At 61.0% G+C, this 20,378-nt stretch overlaps 1 protein-coding gene across 1 annotated transcript in view; it reads right to left on the bottom strand.

Moving 5' to 3' along the window:
* The window catches only part of STAB1 (stabilin 1), a 28,099-nt gene that overhangs the window by 1,854 nt on the left and 5,867 nt on the right, over window positions 1-20,378 (bottom strand). Inside the window, exons 6-60 of the mRNA XM_014792844.2 lie at window positions 20,049-20,144; window positions 19,627-19,737; window positions 19,178-19,374; window positions 18,805-18,935; window positions 18,516-18,643; window positions 18,137-18,225; window positions 17,784-17,921; window positions 17,502-17,645; window positions 17,261-17,323; window positions 16,849-16,962; window positions 16,690-16,743; window positions 16,368-16,448; window positions 15,790-15,948; window positions 15,299-15,361; window positions 14,964-15,059; window positions 14,628-14,714; window positions 13,987-14,098; window positions 13,344-13,530; window positions 13,157-13,250; window positions 12,888-13,046; window positions 10,944-11,039; window positions 10,155-10,250; window positions 9,972-10,019; window positions 9,676-9,806; window positions 9,394-9,505; window positions 8,902-8,979; window positions 8,713-8,811; window positions 8,481-8,579; window positions 8,202-8,333; window positions 7,854-7,982; window positions 7,624-7,680; window positions 7,139-7,222; window positions 6,421-6,616; window positions 6,215-6,310; window positions 6,081-6,126; window positions 5,902-5,978; window positions 5,570-5,695; window positions 5,312-5,385; window positions 5,083-5,157; window positions 4,707-4,829; window positions 4,354-4,401; window positions 4,063-4,140; window positions 3,783-3,929; window positions 3,197-3,337; window positions 3,035-3,094; window positions 2,441-2,617; window positions 2,283-2,369; window positions 2,026-2,175; window positions 1,869-1,925; window positions 1,579-1,780; window positions 1,053-1,202; window positions 856-960; window positions 598-705; window positions 321-514; window positions 80-224 (exon numbers count right to left, since the gene is read on the bottom strand). Coding sequence (XP_014648330.1) covers window positions 80-224; window positions 321-514; window positions 598-705; window positions 856-960; window positions 1,053-1,202; window positions 1,579-1,780; window positions 1,869-1,925; window positions 2,026-2,175; window positions 2,283-2,369; window positions 2,441-2,617; window positions 3,035-3,094; window positions 3,197-3,337; window positions 3,783-3,929; window positions 4,063-4,140; window positions 4,354-4,401; window positions 4,707-4,829; window positions 5,083-5,157; window positions 5,312-5,385; window positions 5,570-5,695; window positions 5,902-5,978; window positions 6,081-6,126; window positions 6,215-6,310; window positions 6,421-6,616; window positions 7,139-7,222; window positions 7,624-7,680; window positions 7,854-7,982; window positions 8,202-8,333; window positions 8,481-8,579; window positions 8,713-8,811; window positions 8,902-8,979; window positions 9,394-9,505; window positions 9,676-9,806; window positions 9,972-10,019; window positions 10,155-10,250; window positions 10,944-11,039; window positions 12,888-13,046; window positions 13,157-13,250; window positions 13,344-13,530; window positions 13,987-14,098; window positions 14,628-14,714; window positions 14,964-15,059; window positions 15,299-15,361; window positions 15,790-15,948; window positions 16,368-16,448; window positions 16,690-16,743; window positions 16,849-16,962; window positions 17,261-17,323; window positions 17,502-17,645; window positions 17,784-17,921; window positions 18,137-18,225; window positions 18,516-18,643; window positions 18,805-18,935; window positions 19,178-19,374; window positions 19,627-19,737; window positions 20,049-20,144 — 6,126 coding nt within the window. The remainder of the gene's footprint in view (window positions 1-79; window positions 225-320; window positions 515-597; window positions 706-855; window positions 961-1,052; window positions 1,203-1,578; window positions 1,781-1,868; window positions 1,926-2,025; window positions 2,176-2,282; window positions 2,370-2,440; window positions 2,618-3,034; window positions 3,095-3,196; window positions 3,338-3,782; window positions 3,930-4,062; window positions 4,141-4,353; window positions 4,402-4,706; window positions 4,830-5,082; window positions 5,158-5,311; window positions 5,386-5,569; window positions 5,696-5,901; window positions 5,979-6,080; window positions 6,127-6,214; window positions 6,311-6,420; window positions 6,617-7,138; window positions 7,223-7,623; window positions 7,681-7,853; window positions 7,983-8,201; window positions 8,334-8,480; window positions 8,580-8,712; window positions 8,812-8,901; window positions 8,980-9,393; window positions 9,506-9,675; window positions 9,807-9,971; window positions 10,020-10,154; window positions 10,251-10,943; window positions 11,040-12,887; window positions 13,047-13,156; window positions 13,251-13,343; window positions 13,531-13,986; window positions 14,099-14,627; window positions 14,715-14,963; window positions 15,060-15,298; window positions 15,362-15,789; window positions 15,949-16,367; window positions 16,449-16,689; window positions 16,744-16,848; window positions 16,963-17,260; window positions 17,324-17,501; window positions 17,646-17,783; window positions 17,922-18,136; window positions 18,226-18,515; window positions 18,644-18,804; window positions 18,936-19,177; window positions 19,375-19,626; window positions 19,738-20,048; window positions 20,145-20,378) is intronic.

Genomic DNA, 20,378 nt, shown 5'->3' with positions numbered 1-20,378 from the left:
CTGCAGAAGGGAGGGGTACAGGTCAGCCAGCTGTCATTGAGGTAAAGCTGGGGCACTGGGGGGGGCCAGGGAAGCACACCCTGGAAGTGCAGGTCAGTGCACACAGCATCCACGTGACAGGGTGGTGGTTGGCCCAGGCAGCGGTCCACAGGCGGCTCAAGCTCCTCCAGACACTGCAGTCCATCACCCACATAGCCAGTGTGGCACACGCAGCGCCGTGTGTTCTGGGGCGAGAGAGCAGAGGGGGGTGCCCTTCAGGGATTTGGGGAGCGGCTCTGGGGGGCCTCCCCACCCGGCTTCTTGGCTCCCTGCCTGCTCACCGGGCCGGTGTTCAGGCAGTCAGCATGTTCACTGCAGCCCCCGCGGTGGCCATCTGCACAGGGGTCGCGGGCCCGGCAGCTCCAGCCGTCGCCCTCATAGTCGGGCAGGCAAGTGCAGGTGACCACTGTGCCCACCTGGCTGCAGTTGGCATGCTCGCTGCAGCCACCACGCCCATCCTGGCACAGGTCTGCCACTGGGAGCAGGGAGAAAGTGGTTGGACCAGGTGACAAGAGGGGAGTGGGGCCTCCCAGCTCACATCCCTGCCCACCTGCTCACCTGTGCACGTGCGGCCGTCCCCTTCATAGCCCAGGCTGCACTCGCAGCTGTTGCCCGCACGGCACACAGCCTGGGGTGCGCAGGGTGGGGCACACACGGGCTGCAGCTCTGTCCCCCAGGGCCCACCGCACATATCCAGGTTAGTAGCTGCCCTCCTAGATGCCCCCGGGCTCCCTCCCACCTACCCTCACTGCCTCCACTTGGTGTGTGCAAGTGTACATGAGTGTGCAGGTGGGCACAAGCACAAGGGCCGCTCACCCAGCTGCACCTCGCAGTGTGGCCCAGTCCAGCCCTCATCACAGAAGCAGGAGCCAGAGCCCCCGAGGCCCTCATCACAGCGGCCATGGGAGGTGCAGCGGCAGGCTGAGGAGAGGGACAGGCAGGAGGATGGAGTTGGCACACGGGCCAAGGGAATCAGGGGGCAGGACAGGGCAGGGTGGGGCAGGACAACCCACCTTGGCAGTGGGGCCCAAAGGCACCCGGGGCGCAGAGTTCACATGCTGTCCCTGCAAATCCCGAACGGCACCTACACTGCCCACTGCCACTCATGCCGTCCACGCACATGCCATGGTCACTACAGGGGCTGCTGGCGCCGCCGGGACAAGCTAGAGGATGGAGTGGGAGAGGTGAGGTGGGGCCAGGGGCTCATATCAGGACCACACACACACATGCATCCCCAGCCTAGCCACACCATCCATCCTCCCAGTGGCAGTCAAGGCTCTTCCAGAAGCAGCAGTCCACCTAAGTCCCTGCACTGAGAACCCTCCAGGCCACCATGCCCTGGAGAACACCCAGGAACCCCAGCACCATCTACATACCCACCCCACTTCTTAGAGCATTCTCTCCTTGTAAGATCCACTCCCCTGCAGACCTGCCTCAGCCTCTGACCACCCCAACACCCTTTCTCAGGAACAATGGCCCTTGGCTATCTTGGTGGCCAGAGGAGCCAGGCAGCAGCATCTGCAACCTCAGGACGCTCACCTCGGCACTCACTGCCATAGTGACCAGGGCAGCAGCTGGGCTTCCAGGTGGTGGTGACACAGTTGCGATGGCAGCCCCTGCCCAGGCCTTGGGGCTGGCCCCAGAGGCTGGGCCGGGCCCAAATGCTGCGTAGTGCCAAGGAGTGCAGGGGAGGGGACGTCCAGAACTTTGAGTAGTAGCGCCAGCAGGCCTCAGGGCTGCCCTGGGCCAAGAGGGGTGAGGCTGCAGACAGCTTGACTTGGTGGTGCCTAGACCCTGCCCAAAACCCCACCCAGCTCCCAGCCCCTTACCTGCTCCTGTGAGCCCTCAGGACAGGGCGGTTCCAGCCCACAGATGCTGCAAATCTTCTGGAACAAATGGAGGCCAACACAGCAAGGTCAGGTAGATGGACAGGACAGGTGGGCTTGGGCCCCTGCCCATCCACCTCTGGGCTACGGCCTCCCTCACCAGATATAGTGGCCGAGTCTCAAAGCGGTCACAGCGGGCACCAAGGCCAGGTGGCTCCAACAGCTGGTCTATGCCATAGGCCAGGCCACCCTCAAAGGGCAGGTGCCGCTGCACGATGTGGGCATCATCCTCACCCACCGTGAGCTCACCCTGCAGGCAGAGGATGTGGGGGACATGGGGGTCACAGGTGCACTGCAGCCCCCCTATGCCAGGGCCCCTGCCTCCTGCTTCCTTCATTCAAGCCTCTCCAGACTCACCGGCCGGGCACGGCTGCAGGAGAAGGAGATGGGGGTCCCATGCATGGTGCGGAGTGGGCCCAGGTTGGGCAGGTCAGATGCCAAGGCCTGAGCAGATGGAGGTACGGTTGGAGCTGGGCAGGCAGGCTGTGGGGACCAAGGTCTTGGGGTGCACCCACCTCAATGTTTCGGATCACATGGCCCCGAAGAATGGCTGCCAGCTTTTCACGGTGGTCCTCATGGTACAGCCAGGCCTGGCGATCAGGTGGAAGAGCTCGCAGGGCGGAGTCTGTGGGCCACAGCATTGTGAGGGGCCTATGGGACGCATCTCGAAGCAGGGGCAGGAGGCCAGCCACCTGCCAGGATGGAGCAGAGGTATGGCAGTCACAGCCCAGTCAGAGACTGGTGGGCAGAGGCAGGGGGCTGGAATGTAGAGACCAGGAAGGGGCTCCAGGGACCCAGGCGGCCTTCCCACCAGCCACACTTCATCCCAGGCAGATAGACATGGACATAAATGCAGGGATAAACATGCATTTAGGTACCTGCTGTCAGGTATGTGGGAACGCTTCAGCAGACACTTATGCTCACACTGGGAGGCTCATGCACACAGATATGGCCTATGCACACAGACAAGCTCACTCCCACAAGGGATAGGTTCGTACACAAGTGGGTGTGCACAGACAGGTGAGCATACACACAGTGACAGTCACCAGCATACACAAGGTAACACGTGCACACATGCACACTGACAGGCCCACACACAGGAGCAGTACCGTCACAAGGCTGCTGAAGATCTTGTAACCGAAGCTCTCGGCGGCGGCGGTGACGTTTCTCTAGGGAAAGGAGCTTGTGAGCAGGGAGGTCAGGCGGGGAGGGAGGATCCCAGGCCCCCAGCCGCCTGCCTTCCAGCCCCCAGGCCGGTGCCCAGGTCATACCCGTGGGATTGGGGCAGCGTCAGGCTCCCAGTGTAACGCATCAGGCGGCAGCAGGACACGGTCAATAAAGTGCAGGACGCCGTTCACCGCCTGCTGGTCGCTGCTCACCACGCGCGCGTAGTCGTTGAGGTATATGCTGCCCTAGGGGCGGGGCACGGGTGCATGGGGGCGGGGCCCGGGGGCTGAATGAAGTCAATTGGTGGGGTGCTCGGGAGCTGCAGGTGGGGCCAGAGGCGGGGGCGGAGCCTGGGTTGGGCAAGTCTTGGGGCGGAAGGTGGGCGGGGTCTCCCCTCCCTCCCAGAGAAACAGCAGCGGCGCGGGACACAGCTGGTGGGAGCGGGCATCGGCACAGGGCCAGGCTCAGAAGTCCTGAGCCCGGGGATATGCCCATGGGAGAGGGAAGTCCGGGCCGACTCATATCCCTCTCATCAATGAGAGCCCGCCCTGGCCCAGGGGAGGTGAGAGGGTCTTAAACTGGGGGGACAAGCATAGGCGTGCAGTGGCGGGGTTTGAAAGCAGCTGAGTCCTGGGTCGGCGGAGAGCCGGGGCGTGGTCGGGCCGACCCGGGGGCGGGGCCTGAGCTCACCTCCTTCTCGCTGAAGCGCAGCGGGTGCCCCGAGAGCGTGGTGACATAGCCCTCCTCTAGCAGCTCCTGGCTCCGCAGCTGCCGGCAGCCGACCACGTGGTAGCGGAACACGAGCTGGCGATGGGCGCGAATCCGGGCCAGCTCATCCTGGAGTGGGAGTCGTGAGGGTAGAGGGGGTGCCCTGACTGCCGCCTCTGTCCATGCAGTACCCACCCCCCGGAGTACCCGTTCCTCCCCAGCCTTACGGGGGGGGGGGGGGGCGGGGGGGGCCCTGCGTTACCTGCGACAGGTTGGTCATTAGATCTGCATGCGGCACGAAGATTGTGAAAGGCCCGTCACCCTTGAGCTCCTTGTATTCCTGGAGGGATGGGGGAACAGCTTGAGTGGAAGAGGGGCAACCTGGGACCAACTTGGGGCTTCCACAGACCTTCCGGGAACGACTTGGACTCAGAGAGACCAGACCAGCCAACCCTCTGACCAAATGAGAATACCGAGGCCCAGAGACCAGAGGGATCTGCAGCGAGAGAAGCCCAGGCTGGACCGAGGAAGCGGAGGCCAGCTGGTCACTCACCAGGAGGTGGAGGCTGAAGAATGAGGCATGCCTGTCCCGAAGGAGCTCCTGGGGGGGGGGGGGCAAGGATCTGCTCAGATTTTGGGTGGCCCCCACTGAGGGCCTGCTGCCTGTCCCAGCACTTGTAGCGCCAGATCTGGCCAAGGCAGAGATGAGGAAAGGAAAGCCAGAGAGGTCTGAGCTGGGGTCAGGATTAGTTTTATGGATCACAGCTGAGTCAGGCCCAGGTAGACTCAGAAGTCAGGCTCAGGGTCAGGATCAGGTTCAAATACGGGGTCTTAACCAATATCATGGGTCAGGCCCATGGGGGCATAGCCAAGGTTGGGTCAGGGGTCTAACTTGGGCATCATTACCAGGCCGACTCGGGCACGGCAGGTGAAGCCATCACCCACGGTGTGGGCTGCATCACAGGTGCAGGTCCTCTGGCCATCCCCCGTGCTTTTGCACATGGCGTAGGGGCTGCAGCCTCCATTATTCTGAGGCAGGGAACGGAGAGAGAGGCATCAGTGGATCCCAGGACTCCTCTGCCTCAACTAGCACTGGCGAGGGCACCATGAAGTTCCCTCTCCAACCCCCAAAGCCCTGTTTCCTACTGGTCTGTCAGACTTGAGATCGTGGGGAGGGTGGCTCACCCTTCAGAGGCCCTTAGGACCCTGCTGGGAGTGAGGAGGGCTGGTTCCTGCCTCAGTCCCCTCCTCCTCTGAAATGGGGTGGGGTTGGGGGCCTGACCTGGGAGCAGGGGTCCAGGAGCTTACAGGTCCGGATGCCGTCCCCACTGTAACCCTCGCGGCAGCTGCAGGAGACCTGTCCCAAATCCTGATCAGCGGGGCTGCTGGGACCCAAGAGTAGGCCAGTGCCCAGAACAGAAGGAGTAGTACCCCCTCCCCAGACTTGGTCTGAGGAGGCCCCACCCTATGGGGGAATAGCACAGCCCCAGTGTCAACCCTGTTGTGCTGACCTGCTGGGGGCCTGTGGGGATACATTCAGCGTGCAGGTGGCAGCCTCCATGGTGGATGAGACAGCTGTTAATTTCTGAGGGAAGAGACACTAGGATGAGGGCTGGCCCTAGGCAGCTCCTCCATTCATCTGTCCATTCAGGTGCTCATCCCCTACTCTCTCATCACCTCAGTTCCCACACCCCTGCCTAGTCTAACTCAGATCACTGAAGTCAGACCCCTAGCCCCACATACACCCAGGCTGGGGATCCCAGCCTCACCTTGGCACAGCTCCCCGTCGCCAGTGTAGCCATCCTGGCAGGTGCATGTCCGCTGCCCAGGTGCCACCTTGGTGCAGTTGGCATGGGGAGAGCAGCCCCCATGGTCATGGGCACAGGGATCCACCTCTAGGGGTAAATGATCCCAGAGAGTTGTGAGGAGCAGGCACAGGGACAGAGGAGCAGGGCATATGAGAAAGGAAAAGGTCAGAGGGAGGGGTGAGACCCCAGATGGGACAGGGATAGAAACTGGACCTAAAGGGAGTGGAGAGGGCTCTGCAGGGAAAGCCACCCCAAAATTTCAAGGGGGGCCCGGGGCTTCAGTGTGGCTGGACCTGAACAGTAGATGCCGTTGCCCGAGTACCCCGCAGCACAGACACAGGCAGGGGCTGCAGCCGAGTCCTGTACGCAGCTGGGAGGGATGGCAACAGCTCAGCCTATGCCTGTCCAGCCCCTGCCCAGCCCCCAGTCTCCCCACCCACTTGCCCACCTGCCCCAGGCTGAGCTCACTTACTTGGCATTGGGGTCGCACTTCTTTGGGCACTGAGGGCCAGTGATTTCTGGAGGGCAGGAGGATGGTCCTGGTCATTCAGACCCCAGAACCACCTCCCCAGGGGTCACCTGCCTCTTCCCCTTGGGGCCACTCACTCTGGTCACAGCGAAGACCCTGCCAGCCCACATTACAGACACAGCTTCCGTCCCCGCGCAGCCCTTCCTGGCACAGCCCGTGGGCACAGTCACACACTGGGTGTGGGACAGGGGAGGACAGGAGTTACCCAGTGCTTTCATCCTGCTCCTGCTGGGGTGTCCTCTGCCAGGATGCCCACCATTCCCACCTGCTCCCTCGTGCTCACCTCCAGTGCAATTGGGCCCGTAGCGGCCCAGCTCACACATCTCACAGGCTGTTCCATGGAAGCCCTCTTGGCAGCGGCACTCTCCACTGCCCAGGAGCCTGTCCTGGCACTGCCCATGGCCTGAGCACACACCACCCAGACCCCCCGGGCATGGCTCACACAGTGTGCCGAAGAAGCCGGGGCAGCAGTCAGGCACCTGCAGGGAGGGGGTGCAAAGGAGGTCCAGCACAGGCCAGGACAGATGTCAGGAAGAAGGGAAGGGTCAGGGCAGGGGGAGAGCATCTTGGGGCCCCAAAGCCAGAGAACAAAGCAAGTTGGACCCAGGGAAATGGAGCCCACCTCCTACAACCCTCCCCATGGCAAGGGTGGGGAAACAGACTCAAGCAGGGAGGGGCTGTGCCAGATCCCACAGTGAGGGGCAGAGCTGGGCCCATTGCTGCCCCTGGGGGCTTGGTTGATGGTGTCAGCTCCAGGCTGAGCCCCTTTCTCCCTCTTCCCATCCCTACTCACAGGATCGTGGTCACAGGGACAAACACTGGCCCCTCTGACCTGGACCTCTCTCCCTTCCCCTTCCTCTGGGGCCCTTGCTTCACTGGGCTCACTCTAGTCCCAGCCCTGCTTCTGCCCTTGAAATCTAATCCAGGCTCCTCCCCTCAGCCCCACTCCTACCTCCTTCTCTCTGGTCAAAGACGTGGGTGGGGGGTACTTCAGGGCAAACCTGGATCTTCTTGGCACACGTGTAAGAACAGCCCCGGGAGAAGGAGTAGCCAGATCGGTAGACACAGCTCTTCTTGGGAGTGTCCTGGAAACAAGGACAGGCAGGAGGGCTCAGCTAGTGGCTGGGGTAGCTGCAGGGCAGTGATTGGGGGGGTAGGCAACCAGACTACAGGTATCAGTGGGTGATAGGGACGAGCAGGATAACAGAAGTGTCAGGGAGGGCCAAGACAGACAGATGTGACAAGGAGAGGGCAGGCAGGATCCAGGCCCTGCACAGGGTCACAGGCCTTGGCCACAAGTCCAAGTGATGCCTTCTCTGGGCAGACCTGGGCCCAGGCCTCCTGGCCTCTACCAGGGAAGTGGAGCAGCCCACGCTGTTCCAGTTCCCCGTGCCTGGGTGAGCAGAGCAGGGCCCGGGGGCTTAGACATGTGGGAGCAGTGAGAGCAGGCGAAGCAGGACCGCAGTTGTGCTAAGCCCAGGCGCACCTCCAGCTTGAAGCCCTGAGTGCAGCGGAATTTCCGGGTGCAGTTTGTACATTTCTCCTGGGGATTGGGAGGGCAGAGCGTCAGGGGGCCCTGCAGTGGGGCCCCCAAACTCACTTTCCTTCGTCTAGGGCAGGCTGACAGCTCCAGCCCTGACCAAGTGCCCTTCCCTGCCAGCCAGCATATTCCAGCTCTGAACTCCCCAGACACCCTCCTCTGTCCCAGCCTCTCACCCGCAGGGCCTCAGCGTGGCTATGCAGGCAGCGGCTTGAGCCCACTGTCAGGACCCCTGACAAGCCGAACAGTGAGCGGCCAGGGGCCTCCAGCAAAGGGCCTTCCAGTGGCACATGGTTCACCTCAGGCTGGGGAGTGGGATAGGAGGCTGAACCCATCCCACCCCACCACCACCCTCACCTCGGGGGCTACAGGCCAGGGCCGGGGGTATCTCCACGGGTAGGGGGGTCTCCCAGGATGGGCAATCCCTGGAGCAGAGGTTGGAGGCTCCCAGGTGGGGGAAATCCAAAGAGAAGAGGTCTTCAAGAGCAGGGTTCCCCAGGGTAGGGTCTCCTATTCCCCCAAACCTGGCCACTGTGGTTGTAGAAGACGAGCCAGTGGGCAGGGCCCAGGAGGGAGTTGCGGTGTCCCCCCCTCTGCAGGGCTTCCATGGAGAGCGCCTCCCCCAGGACCACGTGGTGTCGTACTGTGTCTGCGTCCTGGGGGGAAGGAGAAGCTCAGGGGGCTCCAGGACCACCAAGTGCCCCAGACAGTGTGTTCTACCTCCTGTGTCCCTTTGCTGTGGGATGAGAAACCTCCCAGGCCTTCACCCTCCCCCTCGGTTGCCCCCGTCCGGGTGAGCTCACCAGGCTGCTTATGTTGCCCTGGACCTCCAGAGAGTGGTTTGTGGGCACAAAGATGGTGTAGGCAGTGGCAGCCTCAATCTGGGGAACCAGCCTGTGGTGCTAGGAGCAGAGGGCCAGGGTCAGAGAAGGGCATCATCGCCCTGAGTCCTGACCCTGGGAGCCAGCCAGCCCCCTCTGCACCTCGGGGAGGGCGCCCCTGACCAGCCACTCCCCTCTCTCTTCTTGCCCTTACCTGCAGCAGCTCCCGGAAGAGGCGGAAGGCAGGCACTGAGTCCAGCTGCTGCAGCAACCCCTGCCCAACTAGCACGGCCCTCCTCGGAGGCAGTAGGACCTGGCATGCAGCATGGGGGCAGCATGTCAGCATGTCATTGCCCCTCGGCCTGCATAGGAGGTTCCCTGCGCACACCCCCTCCAGCCATACCTGGCTGAGGACATGTAGGACACCGTTGGTAGCGAGGAGGTCAGCCACGTCCACGCTGGCGTTCTGCACCCAGACCCTCTGTAAGACAGCAGGCAGAGCTCAGCCACAGGTGGACACAGGTAGACACTTAAAAGTGAGTGCAGCACCAACAGAGAAGCTGCTGGGCACACAGGCTCCCACTGGTGGCCCCCAGCCTGGCCCAGATACCCTCAGACTCAGGACCCACCAGATGGGCACACAGACCCTCACCAGAGCCCAGGCATGAGAGGGACAGGTATGCACATGCAGACAAAGGAACAGACAACCTCTGGCAGGGTGGTCACTGCCCAGCAGCAAAAGTGTCCTGAGCACACCCTCTGAGTCTAGTCCTGGGCAGGGTGAGAGGACCCTGATCTCATCCCTTGGGGTCCCTGGTCTGGGAAGCCTACAGCCACTCGAGTTCCCTTCCGTGCCCTGCATGGTCCCCTCTTCTGCCCGGAGTTCACCACGTACCCCACTGATGTTGTGAATCTCCCAGCGTGTGGTGGGGCTCAGGGTGGCCACGTCCTGCCCGCCCAGCCGGGCCAGCTCCTCCTCAGAGAGGGCGCCCTGGAGAAAATGGGCCCTGAGGGGGCACAGTTTGGGGGACCATGAACCAGGTTAGTGTAACCTACAGAGACCCGCTAGGACTGGGCTCCACCCCAAGGGATGGACACATGCCAAGCTGAGAACCTCTGGGGAGGGGCTAGGTCTCCCACAGAAGCTCCCTCCCGGGGCCCAGCCCTGGCTGCCCACCTGACCAGTTGGGGCAGCATCCTCGGCTGCAGCCAGAAGGCCTGGTCCTCAGGGCTTAGCCTACGGATGGCAGACTCAGAGGGCACCAGAGCTGTGACTCGGCTGGCAGCAGGAAGAGTGATGCCGGCACTCTGTGCACACGGTGTGCAGGGGGATGGGAGGAGGGATGAAGGCAGCCACCATCTTGAGATCACCTGCTCCCCGCCTCCAGCTCTTGGAGATGTTATGTGGCGCCCCTGCATCCAGGGAGGCCTCCTGAATGTGAGCCCAAACCCCAGCATTCTGCCCTATCCTACCTTGATCCACTGGTAGAAGACAGAGAAGTGGGCATTTGCCTCCAGTTCCTAAGAGGAGGGAAGGGGCTGAGGTCACAGGCCTAAGGACAAACCCGAGTCCCCCTCCCCGCAGGACCCCGAGCACTGCCCTTCCCACTTTGGGTGCATGAGAGGATTCCTCCCCAGGCATAGGGAACCACTCACCTGGAAGATGTCTCCATAGCAGCTGAGGCCATCACCCTCATAACCAGAAGGGCATGTGCAGACCCGTTGACCTCCCCCCACTGCCCGGCAGGTGGCCTGGGGAGGGGGTGGGGCAGAAAGACATGGCCTTCCATTCAGCACCCGTATGGCCAGCAGGACAGCACCCATCCTCCATCTCTCTGTTCATCCTTGTCACCCATCCTCCTGCTGTCTGCCTATCCAGCCACCTGTCCCCACCATCTATCTCTCCATCCATCCAGTCTGCATTCGTGTTGCTCCTTTGGTGTGCTTGGCTCTGCTCTCCAAGATCACTGAGAATTTGACATGAGTTACCCCACCCCACCATGACAGATGGGTCCGGGAAGCCCAGGGCTGTGGGACATCCAGAAGGTTCTGGACCCTCAAGAGAGGCCTGAGCTGAGAGCAGGAGGAGCTAGCCAGGCCAAAAGTGTGGTGCAGGGAGGCCTTCCGGGAATACCCAGGCAGAGGTGTGGTGGTGTTAGAGCAGAGCGAGGTCAGGGGACAGCGAAGAGCTCAGAGTGACTGCAGGAGCATGGAATGGGGACAGCGAGGGCAAGGGTGGAGAGAGGAGGCTAGGCAGGGGCTGGGACCTTAATAAGGAAGACTGAAAGCTCTATCCTGTGGGCAAGCGGGTGACATGTTAGGATTTGGGGTTTAGAAAGATCCCAGTCCTGACCAGAGACAGGGACACCCAGAGAAAGTACGAGAGCTGCAGCCGGGGCCCACCCCGGAGAGCCTCCCCAGGGCTTGGAGCCCTCTCCCCCTCACCAGGTCATGGCAGCCACCGTTGCCCGCCCGGCAGGGGTCGATGGGGCTGCACACGTAGCCATCCCCTGCGAATCCCAGCTTGCAGGTGCACCGGCTCTGGGGAGGTTGGCGAGCAGAGGGCCCATCTTAGCAGGAGCACCCAATCCTTTCCTCCTCCACTCAGCTCTCGATGGGCACTATCCCCTGGGGTGGTCTGCTCAGACCCCAGAGGAACTTCTCCCAGCCCCACCCTTGGAGACCCATGTTCCAGATGGGGAGACTGAGGCCCTGCGGGGAGACTGGCTCTTGGGATGAGTCTGAGGAAGTGATGGCATTGGCAGGGCAGTGTCCATGAAGACTCAATGCCCCTCTGCTCTCGGGCCTGGGCCCTGCCAGGGCCATTGAGGTTAGCGGTGTGTGGGCAGGTATTTGCCAAGTCAGCCCCAGGGATAGCGGCTCAGATCCCACCTCCAACCCTGCCACCCTGCTTAGCTGCTCTGATACCTCCCCCTAAATGCCAACATCCTTGGGCTTGTCCACACTGCAGGTGAGTAAGAGGTGACTCCTCAGATCTCAGTTGCCCTTGTTTGCAAGCTGGGGGCATCTCAACCTGCTTCTTCCCGTCCTTAGTTCTGAACCTTACAGCTCCTGATAAGAGCTCCGGCTCTCATGCCCATTTGAGTTCTCACTGCCCCACAGGCTGGTGGTCCAGGCTATCATGGGGTGGGAGGATAGGGTCCTGAACCAGCCAGGCCTGGCCTCCCAATTGGCATATTTTTGTGTGTGTGTGTGTGTGTGTGTGTGTGTGAGGAGATCAGCCCTGTGCTAACATCTGCCAATCCTCCTCCTTTTTTTTTTTTTTTTTTTTTGCTGAGGAAGACTGGCCTTGGGCTAACATCCGTGCCCATCTTCCCCCACTTTATATGGGACACCGCCACAGCTTGGCTTGCCAAGCAGTGCGTTGGGATCCGAACCGGCGAACCCCGGGCCGCCGCAGCGGAGTGCGCGCACTTAACCACTTGCGCCACCAGGCTGGCCCGCCATTGGCATATTAGAGATTCTTAAGTGCCAGCCAGCCCTCAGGTTCACCAGGCCTGAAATGCTTCATATGGAAGCCTCCAGGTCCTGAATCCTGTGACTAGATTCTGAGACTGCAAAGTTCCAGAGCTGGATTTCCATGAGTCTAAAGATTTGGGGAGGGGCCAGCCCAGTGGCCTAGCGGTTAAGTGCGCGCGCTCTGCTTCGGCGGCCCGGGGTTCGCAGGTTCCGATCCCGGGCGTGCACTGATGCACCACCTGTCAAGCCATGCTGTGGCGGAGTCCCATATAAAGTAGAGGAAGATGGGCACAGATGTTAGCCCAGGGCCAATCTTCCTCAGCAAAAAGAGGAGGATTGGCATTGGATGTTAGCTCAGGGCTAATCTTCCTCACAAAAAAAGTAAAAATAAAATAAATAAATAAATAAAGATTTGGGGACATCACTCCCCTTGGGCAGAGGTCTCTTCCTGCTTTGCTCAGCATGGAATTCCTAAGTCTAGAACAGGGACTAGCATGTAACAAGTGCCCAGTAACACATAGGAAAGCAACAAATGAGTGAATGAACTCACTGTCAGAAGACGATGGCCCCGGTGGCCAGTTAGAGCAGAGAACTCATAGCTTCAGTTACAAGAGTCCTCATGGCTGAGAGACAGGAGTCACAGCCTTCTGATTTGGAAAAAGTGTTGCCTTACACTGGCACTGGAATGCACCTTCCTTTAAAACTATCATGGCCTTCACATTGCTTCCAGCACATGTCTGCTGCTTCCAGATTGTATGACTCAACATTTCAGAACTGGATTCTCATGTGTGTCTGATGTTTAAGACCCTGAGCTTGCGTTCCCGGAGTCAGATGGGGTAGAAAGAGAGGCCCCGAGAACAGAGACCCACCCCCCACTACTCTGCTGTCTCTAGGCCTGCTGCACCTCACCTGCCCGGGTCCCACATAGCTGCAGAGGGCGTCAGCGTGGCAGCCTCCTCGTGCATCCAGCTCACACTCATCGATGGCCACGCAGACGCGACCATCTCCGCTCCAGCCTTTGTGGCATGTGCAGTGGTGGGTGCCCAGGGCCCCGGGGACACACTCCGCCTGTGAGAGCCACCGATAAATGACTCAAGGCTGCAGGGGGGTGGGAAGAGGGCAAGAGAGTCCCACTTCCCGCCCCTGGGCCAGGACTTAAGGGAAGGGGCCAGACTGACATTCTCTGAGCAGCTGCCACGGTCCGGGTGGGAGCAGGGGTTGCTGGGTGTGCAGGAGAAGCCATCGCCCTCAAAGCCATCGAGACAGAGACACCTGGGGGCAGGTGAACCAGAGGCCTCCACTCAGCCTCTGGAAGAGGCTAGAGGCTGAGCAAGCCAACAGCTAGGTCACGGACTAGGTCCCCACCTGGCAACGCCCCCCTGGCTGACACAGCGGGCATGCAGGTGGCAGTGCTGGGCCCATTCTGAGGGCCCACAGCTCCCTGTGGACTCGTTGCAGAAGCGGCCGCCGAAGCCTGGGGCACACGTGTCACGCTGGCACACGCCCCCACTGCCTGGACGGTTGTCACATAGACCGTGGACACAGCCGCAGTCTGCAGGGAGGAGACGAGAGCTGGACACTGAGGGAGGGCAGGGCTGGCTGGGGGCCAGGGTGCAGTGGAGGGTGCTGGGAATGGGGCCACCGGTGTAGACTTGACTTCGGGGTCACAAAGTCAGAGGTCACCCCAGACTCAATGGGCAGGCAGAGGAAATGTGAGGGGGCATCCCCTGCTTTCAGGCACCCCATTCTAGCTGCCCTGCCCCCAACACCACCATCAGGAAGTTCTTCTGTGTGTCCAACCTAAATCCAGAATGCTTTAGATTAAACGACAGTTCTCTTCATGGCATGGGTGAAAGAGACACCTATTTCTGTTCCCAAATCCTCTTCCACTCCCTCTGGCCTTCATCCTTCCTCCTGGGGCTCTGTTCCCCTTCTTGGGAGTCCCCAGACCCCTTTCCAAGCAGACCCTTTTTCTCCCTGGCAGGCAGCCTGGGCTAGGACCACCCACCTTCCTGGCACTGGTCTCCATGCTTGTTTGGGTTGGAGCAGATGTGGCAGGCGATGCCCTTGTAGTCTGGGAAGCAGAGGCAGGCCCCATTGCCCCGGACCCCATCGCTGCACTGGGGGTGGGCAGGAGGCAGGATCAGTCATGGGGAGGGGACTATCCACACCCTCTCCCCCAACATCCCTCCCCTCCATGGGCGGACTCTGAGATCCTGCTCCCTGGAAGCACTCCCCTTGGAAGACACCTTCCAAATCACCGGAGCTGTCAAAGAACGAGCCCCTAAAAGGCACCTGGCCCCAGAGGCTTCACAGGTGACTTCTGCTCAACCTAGAAACACATAAGTCCTGTGTTCTTCCATAGCCGTGTGCTCAAGTAACCTTGATATTACAAAGTGGCAAAAACAGAACACACAAAACTACTATACTGACAAATAGCCTTCATGAAAATAGATGCAAAAATCTATCTAATTAATTATTTCTAATTAAAATAGTAAAAATAATTTTGTCCAGCTTCCACTGCTTAGATGTGAGGAACTCGAGGCCAGAGATAGGCAGGCTGGGCTCAGACACACAGCCAATCACTGGCAACTCGCGAAGCAGCCCCTGTCTCCCCAACACCTCACCCCATGGCAGGAGAAGACTCACGTTGCCTTTGCCATAGCAGGGATTGGAGAAGCCCCCGGGACACTGTGCACAGTCAGGCCCAAAAAACCCTTTGCAGCAGCCAGGTTTCTATAAGAGAGAATGTGCTGAGGGTCCAGTAGGGAGCCATGCCATCCCCACTGCCCAGGCTGCCTCTGCTCCCTGGTCCCATCTCTAGAGCAAGGGGGTGGGTGAGGCCCCTCTATGACACCTTGTCCACCACTAGGATGCAGCACAGCTCTCTGAGGAGGGCAGCTCACTCAGCCCCAGCCTGGGCGCCCCAGAGGAGAAGCAAATGCCCCAGGTCACTAGGGAGTGAGCACCCACACCCAGGCTCACCAGGATGGTCTGGTTGCAGTAGCGGGCACAGCCCTTCCTCAGGACGTTGAGCCCACTAGGGTCATAGGTGTAGACACACTCCTTAGGGAAAATGTCCTAGGTGGGCCGTGCAAGGCTGGTCAGCAGGCGTGGGGCCTGGGTTGGCCCTTCTTGCCAGGCAGCCCTGGTCAAGGGACGTTAGCCCCCTGGGTCCAGCACTCCCACCCTCAGTGGGTCGAGGAGTGCTGAGCCTCCAGGTCCAGCCTGGCCTCCCAGCCCCTTCTCCCCACCCTGACCCAGAAATCTCACTGGACAGTCAGGAGTCAGCCCTGAGGGCTCGGCCAAGGGATGCTCACCAGCGTCACGCTGTTGGAGGGGCAGGTGCTGGTGTTTAGGACTTGGCAGTCCACACAGGAGCCCTGGGCAGGACAGGAGGAGGGGCTCAGAGGGGTTAGTCATGGTTTATTTATTCATCAAACCCTAAGAAAGTGGGATTGAGCCGAGACCTGAGGTAAGAGAAAGAGTCAACCACAGGAGGGCCAGGGGATGGCGTTCGGGCAAAGGCCCAGTGTAGGGGGCTCAGTCTGAGAGTGTGAGGGAATCACAGGCCTCCCAGGGAGACTGGGGACAGAGGGCCGGAAGACGCAAGAGTGATCTCAAAGGGACAATTGGTAGGTCTGCTGAGGGCTGGGTTGGGGAAGTCCAGGTGGATCTGTGGGTCTGCGCCAGGGCCCCAGAGCCACCATCAGCCCACCCACTCACTTGTGGAGAACTTCCCTCGGGAGAAGACCCCTATACAAGCAGCGCTGGGGTCTCGTGGAAGGCTCACTGTGCAGCGTGTGCTCACCGCCACGATCTTGTGCTGCTCCTCACTGCAGTGCTTGGGCAGGATGGGCAGGATGGTCGGGGGCAGCAGGATGCCCTCCAGCAAGTGGATCACGCCGTTGGCGGCCAGCACATCGACTCTCCGTAGCGGGACCCCCTCAGGTCCCAGCAGGATGCGCCCCTGTGGCAGAGCCCGGTGTGCAATCCACCCAGCCCAGCAGGCCTCAGCCCGGCCCCAGTGCTGCCTCCAGCTTTGCAACATTGAAGGCCCAGCCTACTGGGCCCTCTCTTCGCCCCTCTCCTTGGCAATGCCTCCTGCTCTGGCAAAACTGCTCCAGCCCCTGTGCCCTGACCCATGTGGTTTCCGCCACATGGAGTACCCCCGCCCATGTGCTCACCTTCTTCCTCTTTGGAGCCCTCCCAGCCCATTGGGCCCCAGGAGAGGGATTTGATCTGTGCCTGCCTCCAATATGACCCTCACGGGGCCTGCCCGCCACCGGGGTCAGAGCATGAAGGCAAGTCTGAAAGAGGCCAAACAATTGGCCGATCATCACCAACCCCTCCATCAGTCCATTCATTCCAGATGTTCACAGAACTCACCTCCTCGGAGATATTCACAGCCAGGACCTGGTTTGCCATGGTGAGGACCCGACCCTTGGAGATGAGCTTCTCAACAGTCAGCTGGGGTGGTGGAGAAGGTGGCCTTAGGCTGGGCACTGGCTGTACCTTGGAGCCATGCCCAGTCCTGCCCAGGGGACTCACAGCTACTGCCTTGGTCCCTGGGCTCTCCTCTGTGCTATCATAGTCCAGACGGGAGGGGAGAGGAGGAGGGCCACTGGGATGACGGGAACCCAAAGACAAACCCCCCACCAACCCATAAGTGGGTGCGAGCTGGCTGCCCTCCCGGAGGAGGAGCTCTCACCTGGCCGTGGCTGTAGATGTGGTATCTCACTAGCTCCTGCAGTTTCGAGAGACCCTGACAAGGGAGAGAGGGCTTGGCTGCTGGAGGCCCAGCAGGGTAGGGGAGGGTGGAAGCCCTGGTGCCCCCATATCCCCAACACCTTCTCCCCACTGAGCTTACTGCCGTGAAGAGGTAGATCAGGCGGCCATCACGCAAACTGTCCACAGCCTCGTTGCTTGGGGCAAAGACTGTGAAGGGCCCAGGCCCGTCCAGGATGGATGGTAGTCCGCAGTTCTATGGCGGTGGGAGGGAGACTCAGGGAGGCTCCGTGGCCAACCCCCACCTCTGAGTCCTGCCTGGGCCCTGCCACCATTGGCCCACAGGGAACTCCCACTGGGAGTAAGTGGGAGACATCATCAGTGGGTCCATGCTACCACAGAACCCCAGGATGGTGATGGGCAGGTTCTAGGATGGGGCATGGGCATAGGCCCATGCTACTCCAGAACCTCAGATCACTGCGGGGCAGATTCTGGGTAATGAGGGGTCCTGGCCCAAAAGATCAGATGGGCTAGGACCTTTCCCCCAAACTCACCTCCAGGATGGTTTCAAACCGGCTGAAGGCCTCAGTGGAGGCAAGGATCTGGCTAATGGTTCTCTGTAGGAAGGGATGAGCATGAGGGCCCCAGAGAAGAGGGTGAGGCTGCTCAGCCCCAGAGGGGAAGGAGCTGTGCTCCAGCTCTGCCCAGAACTGCCCCTGCTCCCTCTCTGAACTCTGTGTGAGTCAGAGGTCACCCAGTGGCACAGGGTGGGGTGAGGGGAGGGCACGGGCTCACCTTGGGCTCCTCAGGGAGCTCTGTTGGGGGCTGCCACCGCAGAGCAGTGACCACGTGGAAGACGCCATTGGCTGCCGGGTAGTTGGCCTTGTGGATGGTGAATGTCTGCTGGGGCTGGTCTTTGTACTTGTAGGTGTATTTCCTCTAAGATACCAGGCCTCTGGCTCAGACTCCATATGCCAGCCCCCTGCCCTGAGGCTCCGTCCCACCTCCACACCTTTGCCTGGGCTGTGTCCCCAACTTGAGACTCCTCTGGTTCCCAGGCTGAGGTCCCCCACATACCACGAAGCGGTTGAAGGTGACAGTGATCTCTTGCCCGGCCAGTGTCCACCACCTGTGTGTATACTGGGTCCCTAACTCCTCCAGGATGTGCTGCCCTGCGATGATGTGCTGTTTACAGAGCTGCTGGGCAAGGGATGCCTGTGGGCACAAGAGGATCAGGGTGCTGGGTGGGTGCAAGGCGACTGGCCCTCTTCATGCCACCCCTGCCTGAGCAATGGAGGGGACAAGATCCCTCCCAGGCCTCAGTTCCCCAGAGTGTGGACTAGGGGCTCTCTCAGGGCCCTGAAGCCTGCAGCAGGGTCGAGGGAGGAGGCAGAGGCCAGCAGCCAGCTCCTTGATGGGGAAAGGCTCACGTTTATGTTCCTGGACAAGATGGAGGAGATAGATGGCACCAGCACGGTGAATGGGCCTGAAGTGGTGAGGATCTCCCGGCAGCCCTGGTCTGGGGGGCCGGAAGAGGGGGCATCAGAATGGATGTGGGGAGACTCTCAGGCATCAGTCCTAGGTTTTGGAGAGTCGGGGTGGGGGCATTGGGTCTAGGTCTAGGGTAGATGGGGGGCATCAGGATCTGGGGGGGCTAGCTCCCACCTCCATCAAGCACCCCACCACAGCCCCCTCTGCTCCCACAGGTCTTGGGCAGAGAAACAAGCAGCTCTGCAGAGTCTGCCCCTCCCTCCCCGCCAGCAGTACTGGGTGCAAGGAGCGGGCCACAGGCAGGTGGGGGCCACACACCCAGCATAGTGAGGGCGACTCTCAGCCGCAGGAACATCATGCTCGTCTGGCCGGCCTTCTGCACCTCGTGGAGCAGGTGTCCGTAGCAGGCACGCCCGTCCCCAACCTCACCCTCCTTGCACACACAGCTAGGGGGTGTGGGTGGAACTGGTAAGAGCAGGGGGTGTAGCCAGTCCCCACCTCTTGGCCCTCACCCCCCGTCCCCACAGGACCCTTGAGCTGAGGGTACACATGTGTGCACACTTGCCCCTCCCCAGCCCATCCTCTCTGCTCTGCCCCTAGTGCCCACCTGGTCTTCCCATCAGGGGTCACCTGGCAGGTAGCTGACCGGTCACAGGCGTTGGGGAAGCAGTAGGCAAAGCAGCCCGCAGAGGCATTGTGATTGATGCTGACCATGCCTGGCTTACAGGAGCAGGAGGCCTGGGCCCCCAGGCAGGGACAGGACAGTGACATCACGACTGTGAGAACTGCTGGCATCTGCCACACCCGCAGAGCTCTGCTTGGCCCCCACAGCCACCCTCTGAGAAGAGGGCTGTCATCCTCTTCCTCTTTCACCAACGGGGCATCTGAAGCTCCCAGGAGGCCCGTGATTTGCCTGGGGTCCCACAGCCGGTGTGGGTGGGGGAACCATGGGGCAGGCCTAGCCCAGGGCCCTGGCTCACCTTGCCTGGCCTCTGGTACAGACACAAGGTGGTGTTGCTGGGGCAGCCACCGTGGTTGGTGGTGCATGGGTCCTGAGGCAGACACATTGTCCCATCGCCATGGTAGTTCTCAGGGCAGCGACACTCTGCCTGCCCCCTGGGGCTCACTGAGCACTGGGCCAATGGGGAACAGGGCGATGGCTGGCAGGGGTCAGGGGCTGCCAGGGCAGAGAGAGAGCCCAAGTGAGGTGGGCACCCAGGAACCGCGTCTCCCCATAGCTTCCACCGGGACGGCCCAAAGATGGGGTGAACAGGTTGATCTCCACCTTGGGGACAGGCCCTCTTCCCCTCCCTCAGGGACAGTTCTCCCTCCCTGTAAACAGCCAGATTGCACTTGCGGGTTTAAAGGATGTCCTCCCAGAGCCTGCTCATCCTGAGCTGGGGCCCCTGCCTCCAGGCCACAGGTTTACCTTGGCATTCACTGCCCTGCTGTGTGTACCCGGGCAGGCAGCGGCAGGTGGGGGCCTCTGCCGAGCACTGGGAGTTCTGGGGACAGCGCAGGGCCTGGCAGACGGGAAGCTCTGAGTGAAGAAGGGAGAGTATTGCAGCGGCTTGAAGCCTCAGGTTGGAGAGGAACACAAGAGCAAAGATGCTCTGTCTAATTTGCTGTGTGACTCTGGCCTGGGCCCCGCCCTCTCTGGGCCTCTGGGCCTCTTGGCTTTGGAGGTCTCGGATGACACCCCCTCCTCCCGACCAGCTGTGTGCCTCTCCTACTTAGAAAGAAATTAGGCTGTGGGCAGATGTCCTGCTGATGCTCAGGCCCCATCCCTCACCCCATTGGCCTCTCCTGCTCTGGTCACTGAGTACCCGCGGCCCCAGCAGCACTGTTTACCTTGGTCACAGTGGGGTCCAGTGTATCCCGCAAAGCACAGGCAGCTTCCATCCCCGAGTGGCCCGTGGCTGCACACACCATGCACACAGCTGCACACTGAGACGGACACACAGGGACAGACGGGACCCCAGCCTCAGCCAGGGACACACAGGGACATCGAGTCCCTGCCCTCTGCATTTCTAGAACTCAGTTCCAGCAGGTAAAACCTCAAGAGTACAGAGCTCAGGTGTGGTGAGAGCTGAGGGGAGGCACCAGCCTGGGGTTTAGGGAGGGCTTCCTGGAGGAGGCCTCCAAGAACAGCATGTGCAAAGGCTGGAGGTATGATGATGC

This window comes from Ceratotherium simum, chromosome 5, assembly GCF_057802395.1.
Source record: "Ceratotherium simum simum isolate JZ-2026a chromosome 5, ASM5780239v1, whole genome shotgun sequence".
NCBI classification, from domain to species: domain Eukaryota; kingdom Metazoa; phylum Chordata; class Mammalia; order Perissodactyla; family Rhinocerotidae; genus Ceratotherium; species Ceratotherium simum.
This window is presented reverse-complemented; position numbering and strand designations above follow the sequence as displayed.